This window comes from Beta vulgaris, chromosome 2 (genome assembly GCF_026745355.1).
Source record: "Beta vulgaris subsp. vulgaris cultivar EL10 chromosome 2, EL10.2, whole genome shotgun sequence".
Lineage (NCBI taxonomy): Eukaryota > Viridiplantae > Streptophyta > Magnoliopsida > Caryophyllales > Amaranthaceae > Beta > Beta vulgaris.
The window spans coordinates 52,765,377-52,775,974 of NC_079203.1; the positions used below are offsets into that span (position 1 = coordinate 52,765,377).

The 10,598-nt window shown below is 33.4% G+C and overlaps 1 protein-coding gene across 1 annotated transcript; it reads left to right on the forward strand.

The window, feature by feature from the left end:
• The first annotated feature begins 5,202 nt into the window (after nt 1-5,202).
• LOC104906081 (ribulose bisphosphate carboxylase small subunit, chloroplastic 1) lies at nt 5,203-6,502 on the forward strand. The gene is made up of 3 exons (XM_010694797.4): nt 5,203-5,437; nt 5,837-5,971; nt 6,072-6,502. The coding sequence occupies exons 1-3, from the start codon at nt 5,258-5,260 to the stop codon at nt 6,300-6,302; spliced, it is 546 nt and encodes a 181-aa protein (XP_010693099.1). The 5' UTR covers nt 5,203-5,257; the 3' UTR covers nt 6,303-6,502.
• The last annotated feature ends 4,096 nt before the right edge of the window (nt 6,503-10,598 follow it).

The window sequence follows — 10,598 nt, forward strand, 5'->3', positions numbered from 1 at the left end:
TGATTGCGAGGAAGGTAAGGGGAGTAGGGTGGTTGGAAGCGCGAAGAACAGGATAGAGAGATATTGGCTCGAGAGAGCAGCGAGGAAGGTGAGGGGAGTAGGGTGGTTGGTCGGAGGTGGGAGTAGCGCGAAGACGACAGTCAGTAGATAGAGGAGTAGCGCGGAGTTCAAGCTCGTCGATGCGGGCAGGCCCAGTTCAAGCTCTTTCCTGTTTGAGCTGCGGCGAACAAAAGGAAGGGGGTGGTGGTGAGAAGGTGGTGATGGGGCAGTGGGGGGTAAGGGGTGGTTAGGCCCAAGTTAGTGTATTAGATTAGGGTTAGGTTTGAAAATGGAGGGTATATGGTGAATTTGGAAAGTTGAAAGGGTATATAGTGCAAAAAAATTGTCAAGGATATATGGTGAAAAAACCGAATTAATATTGATATTAAGTCATAGGAAAAATTGTTTTAAACGAGTAACCTTTGTGCGATCTTTTCATTTGAAGTCTATCTTTTGATTATCTCTAATTGAATTAGACTTATATGTCTGTTTTCTTCTACTGAGTATTAACCTGTTTGTGACTTGTTTAGTAGGTTATTTATGATACGTGTTACAATAAAGTTACCATGGAGGAAACGAAAAATCACTTTGTTACCATGGTAACGAAGTGTTTTTGGTTTACTCCATTCACCAAAAAATATTTCGTCTCATCCACCAAGGACAAGGAACAAAACTTCGTTTCTTCGGTGGAGGAAACGAAATTTAAAAATGTTACCGAGCGTGGTGGCCGGAAAAAAAAATTCGAAAACTACCCCCCACCCCCCACACACACATACGTGTGTGAGAGAGAGACGTTGGTCTTACGATCTTCGAAAAGAACCCAATTGAAGAGTCTGATTCATGAATTTGCGGTCTCTAGCCAGTATGCATTCTTTGGAAGAAGTCAGACTTGATTGTGCAGAATGCTGGTTTACCAACAAAACAATTTTTACTTTTACTTTACTAATCTTTTTAGTCTATTATAATCTATACAACTGGACCTTTAGCTGGGTCCATGGCCTTGCTAGGCCTCTACTGTGCCTCACACCCTCACCCCTGATTTTGAAGTTAGTCTCTAGATGGTCCGTAATGCGGTCTTTGCCTTTGATGTGTAAATGTGATGATACATAATGATTAACTGATTTGTGGAAGTTTTCATTTGGATTCCCCTTTTTTTATGAGTTTTCCTAGATATATATTAATTACTAGTTTTTTGACCCGTGCAAACTGCATGAAAAGTTGTTTGTTTTATAAATTGACGATTTTAAGAAGTTTTTCCAAGAATCGTGGTGATGAGCCTATAACTTGTGATTTAAAATTTGATACTCATGTATTTAAATTATTTTAAAACTGACTTATGACCTGTGTGTTCAATGGTTGAAATAGTTAACGTTATGGTGGATCACGTGACCCATCTTTTGAAAAAAAGAGTTAATTGAAAAATCTTTAGTTTGTCTACTAAGTACTTCCTTTAGAGACCCCGATAAAATCACAATTCGCACCACCACTGATACTCGACAATACACCAACTTTCGCTCCCATTTATGGCAATCCCGTTCACCCACTCTATTGCCTTCTCGTACCATAATTGCACCATATTTAGCCATCCATTGGCCACTGCCCACTTAGCCATGATTTTAAGTTTCTCAATATGCTTGAGCTTTTAATACTATTTAAGAAACATTTAGTTACATATAATGGTTGTTTTTCGTGCTTGATGATATCTTATGTAAAGTCATAGATATCATTTAGATCATAGGATTAGAGTTTGACCCTTGTGCTTTTTTCAATAGTTAGTACTCACTCCATCATGTCTTTAAAAGGCCTAAAGATTCAAAAAGAACAAATTAAAGTTCTGTTTTTATCATGTATTATATTACGTTTAGCTATATTTTAACCCACAAAAATAATGCGTATTTACATTCCCATTTTAGAATTACGCATAGTTATATTCCCATTTAATTATACTTTTTTGTAGAAGATTAAGAGAAAATATTTTCTTGATTATATAATTGTGATACTTTTACCCATAAATAACAAATAACTTTAAAAAGTTTTAATATGTCAATACCCCATGGAAAACAGTATTAAAATCTTTTATGTATATAAGATTTTTTTAAAGTTATATAATTTCCAGATTGTCATTTCAACTTATTTTGCTTATGTAATTTTATTTGAACTTAAATAAACTTATCTAAGAACTAATCTAAGCTTATTACACCTTGTTAATCCTTATTATACCATATTTTAACCTTTAAAATTTATTTTGTGAGTATGTCAAACTTTATCTTTGCTTGTTTTTGCATTATACAACTTAATTAGAACTTATCAAGCCATATTATTCATTATCTGAACTTATATTTTCTTACAAGAGATGAAAATAAGCTGATCAGAGCAGGGTCCTTGTTGATTTTTTTAAAATTTTGGGTTTATAAATATTTAATTTGTTTTTTGTTATTTGGCAGAATGCATAATGGCTAGTCACATCGGATACTTTTTTCTTCTTTTATTAATATATATATGATTTCCTGTATAATTTTTTTTTTTTTTTGTATTTGACAATGTTTCTAGGAAGAGAGGTAATCAACAAGATGAAAATTAAAGTTGCTAGTAAAGTACGAGAACTGGGGCACTTTAGCATACTTAGCTTGTCAATATCTTGTAAATAGTGGACTAAATCAAATTAGAAAATTGTTTTCAGGACGATTTTCCATGTAACATATGGCCAAAATCTCGCACTGGTTAATCTGACTCAATTACAAAGGTAAGACCTTTTGGAGTTGGGGGGGGGGGAAGGTAAAAAATCCCAACTTCAAAGTGCTTCTAGTGGGTTTGATCCCACAAAACCCCAACCTTCATGTTGTAAAATACAAACCTTACCACTACACTAAGTACAACTTGGTTCTGGCGAGATATAAGTAGACTATATGCTCCTTATATCTTTTCTGGATGTATTACATTCACGTATTTTGACATATTTTCATACAAATGTTTTTCTCACAAAGTTGTCCAATTGATAACCTCTAAAGATCTTGAATGTGTTTATAAAGATGGTAGAACAAAATAAATAGAGAGAATATAATCTTTAACATGGATTACTTATGATTTCATCTCGATTTATTATCAACATGAATCAAGATGAAAGCATAAGTACTTTGGAACTAAGGTGGGGTTTTAAAGGAAAATCCCCTCAAAATATAAATGGTGGGATTCGATTTGTAATTGCATGCTCTGAAGTTAAAAGGATCGGTAAGTGCCCCAAACTTCCTATTTGATCGTGACTTTGTCTTGTAAGAGACCGCTCATTTTTAAGTTAAAATTAGAATTAGTCCGATAATGATTAGGTTAATTTTTTTCTGTGATTAATTTAATCTATTTAATAACTAGATCTACTTTTATATTAAAAGCAGACCGTCTCTTTTAATAATTTTTGCTTGATAGCAGCCTTACAATTACAAAGAGGTTGTTTTGCACTTACACCATACATTGGAAAAGCAATGGTGTAATACAATAAATGACAAGTGTAGGACAATGTAGTAGGGCAATTAGTTTAACTTATTACAATGTTTTAATATGACTCTTTCAACTTTATTAGAAAATTGAACGAAGAGTGTTGATTGGTTGGAAATCATTATCAATAGGATTACATTCAAATTTTGTGATTGTTTTTTCCTTTGGACTACACTTCTTTGTTTCTTTCTTACACCGAGATGCATAGCTTGACTTACAATTTGCAATTGAAATTGTTAGGCAAACCAAGTGACGAGATGCTCTTATCTCAAATTATAGTCACAAGTGAGGCTATCAATAACTATTTATAAAGTTATAGTTACAAAAGCATTATATCATTTACTTGCTAGTCTTATACGCGCAATGTGTGCGAAAGTAAAAAGAATATTAAATTAATTATGTAGAAGAACTGTTTTTAGATTTTGTTTTTTTTTTTAAAAAAATGTTGTTCAGTTTAAATGTGATACTTTTTCTCCTTTTTTTGTTCAAATTAAACAGTTAGTTATCCCTATATATATTTTTTGGTATCCCGCATATGTTGCCATATATAATAGACACGAATTATTAATGTTGCGCTGCTCAATTTTAAATTATGAAAGATATCTTCGAAGTTGATTGATTAATCACTTATTTAATTTTAGCTCAAAATTAATCATTTGATTTTGTCCACAACTCCACATAATAAAATTAGACAAAAGCAATTAGATTTATATGCTACTTAAAGTCATTGCATGTCATTTGATATGATGATTAGGTATTCTATAAAAAAAAATTTGTATAAAGAGTAGAAAACCAACCGGACAATCTAAATTAAATCATCCTTTTGGACGAAATAAAATGCTTTTTTTTTTTTGTTAGGAAAGATAAATGGTCAGAAAATCAACCCCTACTAGACTACTAGCACGCATAGCATACAAGCTCACAGGCTATATACAAGGCTAAACAACCTAGAATTAATGCCCAACAAATTATTGGGATGAGAATTCGAACCCTAGGTGATTCCCTGAAATTCGGGGTGCTACTCCACTGAGCTACCACTTCTAACTCGAAATACAATTGCTTTGAGTAGCATGTACACCTTTTTTTTTAACTAATTTACTTTTAGGTGTAATAACTCCAAAAACACTGCTTCTTTTGGGAAAAAACCCTCAAATGATATGAAATAAATGGCAAAATTACATCAAATTCATGTTATTATTTATGTAGTTCGTATCAATTTTATTGAAGTCTATGCTATTACAGTATTATGTATGTATGATATTTTGTTACACAATAAGTTATGTTTTAACTTATTACGGTGCAAAACATACTTGAATTTTATTGTTTTTAATGTTGGATGTTGGATCAAACTTAAACTTAAAATTTTAAACAGAACATTGACACACTACTTGAACTTTTTTATGCCAAAAGCACCCATTAGAGAAAAAGAAAAAGGGTGTCAACTAAAAAATATGGAGGCAACAAGAAGAAAATATCTTCTTGCTGACCATGCTTGTGTGGCTAGGTTGATCAGTAAGGTCCCACAATATCATCCCCACTTCATTCAAATGGCCAAGAATTTTCCATAACCACATCTCTTTAATTTTTCTAAACTTGTTAAGACCATTCATTTTTAGAGATGAGCTTGAGTACATTCAAAACTACTATAAATGAAACTATATACTATTGAATGTAACATCTTCCTCATTTCAAAGAAGAAGAGACTAAAAAAAAAAAGTAGGGAACAAAAATGGCTTCCAGTTTGATGTCTAACGCCGCCACCGCCGTGGCCGCAGCCAGCGGTGTTCAGGCTAACATGGTTGCTCCATTCAATGGCTTGAAGTCCACTTCAGCTTTCCCTGTTACGAGGAAGAGCAACAATGACATTACTTCTATTGCTAGCAACGGTGGCAGAGTCCAATGCATGCAGGTATATATATATAATACTACCTTCGTTCCTTTTTAATAGTAACACTTTCATTTTTGACACTATTAACAAATTTCCTATTGACTATCATTTATGATTTATGGTTAAGAAAAAATATAGTCATGTGAAGTCTTTTTTGATTTGTGTCGAATTATTTTTTCTTATAAGTCAATTTATGAGGTGGTATAAGATGACTCATGTAATGGGAATCCAGGATTTGAGGGACGGGAGTACGGGTACTATTAAATCAACTAATTGAATAACATGACATGAGCTAAGGGGAGAGAGAGCAAATTCCAAAGCCTTAGATTATATGATACATGATTTTTCTTGAGTTTAAATTTTGGCATGAAAATCTTGAATCTACTTATGAACTAATCTTGTGCTTATATAACATTGTAGGTATGGCCACCACTTGGCTTGAAGAAGTTTGAGACCCTCTCTTACCTTCCACCTCTCACCACAGAGCAATTGTTGGCCGAAGTCAACTACCTTCTAGTCAAGGGATGGATTCCTTGCTTAGAATTTGAAATCAAAGTAAGACTTATTCTCTTAAATCACTTACTGATTCGAAATAATAATATGCTATTTTTTAACATTTCGCTAACAAATATTGTATTATTTGTATATGTTGTAGGACGGATTTGTGTACCGTGAGCACAACAAATCGCCAGGATACTATGATGGTCGCTACTGGACTATGTGGAAGTTGCCTATGTTCGGGTGCACTGACCCAGCTCAGGTGGTGAATGAGGTTGAGGAGGTCAAGAAGGCTTACCCTGATGCTTTTGTTAGGATCATTGGGTTCGACAACAAACGTCAAGTGCAATGCATTAGTTTCATTGCCTACAAACCTCCAAGCTTCTAATTCAAAAGCATAAGTTCCATCATGTGCTTGGCCTAGTGCGTGATTTGTTTCATATAAATGTGTATCTAAGCATCATGACTAATATTTCTCCAAAGCTTTTTCCCTTTTAAAGTTCTTGTTTATTTGTTTGGCTTATCTCTGTAAGTTGTTTCCGGATCTTCAGTGGATCATATATAGAGAAAAGTGAACTTATTTTATAAGTGTAAATGACTTGTTTTAAGCACATATCAAGTAATGAAATGTGTAAACCAAATTTGTCATTATATGAAGTATAATTCAATTTGACCTTTACTTTGATTAAGGAGATTATAGGAGTGTTTATGGCCAGGTTAATTTTTCGTTCTTGAAATAACAGGAGATGAATCTAAGATTAAAAATTCTAGAGAGATAATTTGTAATCATGTCGAACCTAAATAGTAAATATGGATTTCAAAAAATTCTGCTCAAAATATGACTCCTCCATAGTAAGTCGGACATTACAAATCAAATTCTTTTTTGAATAGATACACTACAAATCAATTTTAATCAGCACTATATTTAATTGACTTATGAAGCTATCACCTATGATCATGCACAAAATCACTTACATACAATGCTTAATTAGATATGACATTTAGTTCAATTTATAATTAGATTAGTTTAAAATGTAAATATTTATTGAGTATTATTGATTCTTTCAGCTTTATTCAAATTGGACAAATGTGGCTATGTAATGGTAAGAAAAAATGGGCTATGATATCGAAATAGTGATGGATCACGGATCACCCCAACTCAAAATTGTAAGAACTGAATTAAGCCATACCAAGCCCCATAAATACTTGTGCTATTCTAAATTATTGTAAGAACTGAATAAAGTGTGCGTTGATAATGCATGAGATTCCGTTCAGTCAATTATACAATACAATTTTCTTTCAAGATAACAATTCTTCCTCCGTTTTGTTTTAAATGAAATATAGGGTCTTGATTAGGGATGGCAGTGGATCCTGGACCCGGCCCGGATCCGTGGACCCGAATCCGTTTTTCCGGGTCTGGATCCTAAAATTATGGACCCGTTGGATCCGGGTCGGATCCGGGTCCACTTGTCAGGTCACGGATCCGGGTCCGGATCTGTGCAATAAACCCGGACCCGGATCCATAGATCCGTTTTTTATAAAAACCTTGCTAAATTTCAGATCTGATACAAAAAACCCTAAGCACTAAAACCCGCCCCCTATCTCTGATGCGCAGACCCCAACCCCCTAACCCTTATCCGCCCTTTCTCTCTCTCTCGTCTCTACATCTCTCTCCCTCCTCGTCCTCTCTCTCTATCTCTCTCCTCATCCTCTCTCTCTAATACCGCATTCCTCTCTTTCTCCCAATTTCTCCTTAGTCATCCCGATGGAGGTCCTGGATTCGACATTGGCGAGGCTCTAGGTGGTTATGTTGCACCATAACCCTTATGGAGGGACGTCTTATGATTGGAGGAGAAGGAGAGTTTGTGACGCGTCACTACGAAGCGAGTGGATCTGGTTCTAGTAGAGGCGCAAGTTTCTCCACCGACGAGAAATTGGGTGGTTCAGGTGCTTTCACCGGAAGCTTTGTGAAAGGTGGATCAGGCGAGCGGGTAATTGGGTGGATCTGATAAAAACCTTGCTAAATTGGGTGGTTCAGGTAAATAGTACCTGTGATGACAATTGGGTGGTTCTAGTAGAGGCACAAGTTTCTCCACTGATTTTTCGTTTGATTTATTTTTTATTTTCATATATATTTTTGTTCTCTTGTATTTTAATAACAATTTATTTTTTGATTGATTTTCGTTTTGATTTAGTCATTATGTAATTTATTTCTATTTTAGGGTTTATGTTTCAATTTTCGTTTATCAGTGGATTTTCGTTTAATTTTTTGGTTCATTTTTCGTTTATTTGTTGATTGCAATTGTGGTACTGTTTGTGTGAATTTGTTCATTTCAATGTTGGGATAAAGTTGGTAAATTATTAAAAACCAAGTAGAATAGTAGGGATCCGTTTCGGACCCGTTTTGGACCCGGATCCGTAGGATCCGTCGGATCTGGATCTGGGTCCAATATTTTCAGACCCGCTGGATCCGGGTCGGATCTGGATCCAGCGTCTGGAAACGGATCTGGATCCGGGTCCACCTGGACCCGGTCCAGATCCGACCCGTTGACATCCCTAGTCTTGATACGAGTAGTTAAAAGAGAAGATAAATAGGAACTCGTGATGAAATAGAAATAGGGAAAAGTAAGTACTAAATAATGTTACGTTTTAAAAAGTATATAGATCATGGGCGTTTGGACTTTGATGACACTAATTTTATGAGATGTGCCAACCTTCATTAGCCCACTAATAACTTTCATATAGGGGTTGTTTGGCAATCGGTTGTTGGCTGGTTTAGTTGGCTTGTTTGACTGGCTGAAAACATTGGCTGTATTTGTATGTATTGACTTTTTAAGTTGGATGTTTAAGCCAGCTGTTTACAAAAGTGTTTGACAATATTAATTGTGGCTGTTGGCTGTTTATTAGAGAGTTTGTGGGTCAATAAGCAAAAAGTCAATCCCATTTTGGCTTAAAAGCCAACTTTTCAGCCAACCAAAAAGCCAATAACCAAATACTTTTTTTGACTGTTTGACCAAATTGAAAAGCCAAAAGTCAAAAGCCAATGAAAAAATTATTTACCAAACATGGCTATAGTCTTACTCCTTAATTCTTATCTTCTTACTTTCGAGTTTTGTGTTCGTTGGTTGTCACTTATCAGCAGAACTTTGACGACCCCATTTTTTACGAATCTACCTATCAACCCGCATAAGTTTGCTTCGTATGCTATATTGCTATGTAGTGTGTAAAAGCAGTGTTCTTTTGCATTTTGAAAGAGGAGTAAGGCTATGTTCAGTTCACCTGAAATTTTCTGATCTGAACTTATCTGATCTGATCTGATCTGATCTGAACTTATTTTTTCTGATCTGATCTGATCTGAACTTATTTTTTCTGATCTGATCTGATCTGATCTGATCTGATCTGATCTGAACTTATTTTTTCAACAAGATCTTATCTTTTATAAAATATATTATTACTATTATATTATTACTTTGTAAATCATTATTATGCAATACATTATAAGATCTTCTTTATAGTGTTACTATTATTATCATTTTATTTCTATTACAACTTTTATACAACTTTTATTATTAATAATAATTATTATTATTATCATTATTATAAGAACAACAATAATAATTATAATCATAATTATTATTATTACTAAAAATAATTATATAACTCAAGTCATTATTTTATAAGAGCACTTATACAATGTTTCACACTTTCCCTTAAAAAAAAGTTTCACACTTGAGAAGTCGGCAAACTGAACTCTTTTTTTTATATAAAATAGAACAAGATATACAAACAACTATGACTTGAGCAAAAAATAAATAAATATCGTGCAACTTCAAATAGCTAGAGAGATTTGGAATTCGGTAGGAAAGGTATACCGAATCTAAATTTATAATTTGTATTCACACTTAGCTTATTTTGAAATGTAATCCGAAATTAGTAGTTTCGTTGTCATGAATTTGAGATATCATATTTTATATATTTCTTATTTTTGCGTCAATCTTATGTTCTTAACAGTGGCTTTTAATTTTCTATTATTTAATAACAACAAAATAACTTAATATAATAATACAATGACATTTATAATGGTAACAACAAGATTAATAATAATTACCAATATTAATAATTAATAAGTACAACAACAAAACAATAATAATTCTTTTGAACAAATGTACTAGTAAATAATAATACCCCTTTGTATTATTTTATCTTTGTCACTTAGAATCTTGACACATTCACAATTAGAGATAATCTTTTAGATTTTTCTAATATATAAGAAAAAATATAGTCATGTGGGGTCTTGTTTGATTCGTCTCAATGAGTACTTTATTAATATTCAATTATTATAATTTTTATTAATATGTAGTGAAAGATATTTAATAATAATAAGTTTTTAAATATAAGCATGATATGATCTGAACTGATCTGATCTGATCTGATCTGATCTGATCTGGTCTGATCTGATCTGATCTGATCTGATCTGATCTGATCTGAACTTATTTTTTCTGATCTGATCTGAACTTATTTTTTCTGATCTGATCTGATCTGATCTGATCTGATCTGATTAGATCTGAAATAAGCAAAAATAAGGTGAACTGAACATAGCCTAAGAGGGGTAATACTACCTCTGTTTTTATTTAGTTGCAACATTTTGACTTTCACGCTTGCCAATGTACAATTTCAAATTGTT

Bases quoted from the DNA above. Each gene is read 5' to 3' on its own strand.
- LOC104906081 (XM_010694797.4), top strand. From the start codon at position 5,258: ATGGCTTCCAGTTTGATGTCTAACGCCGCCACCGCCGTGGCCGCAGCC. The intron at 5,438-5,836 runs GTATATATATAT...ATAACATTGTAG, and splicing joins GCAGAGTCCAATGCATGCAG to GTATGGCCACCACTTGGCTT. The intron at 5,972-6,071 runs GTAAGACTTATT...TATATGTTGTAG, and splicing joins GCTTAGAATTTGAAATCAAA to GACGGATTTGTGTACCGTGA.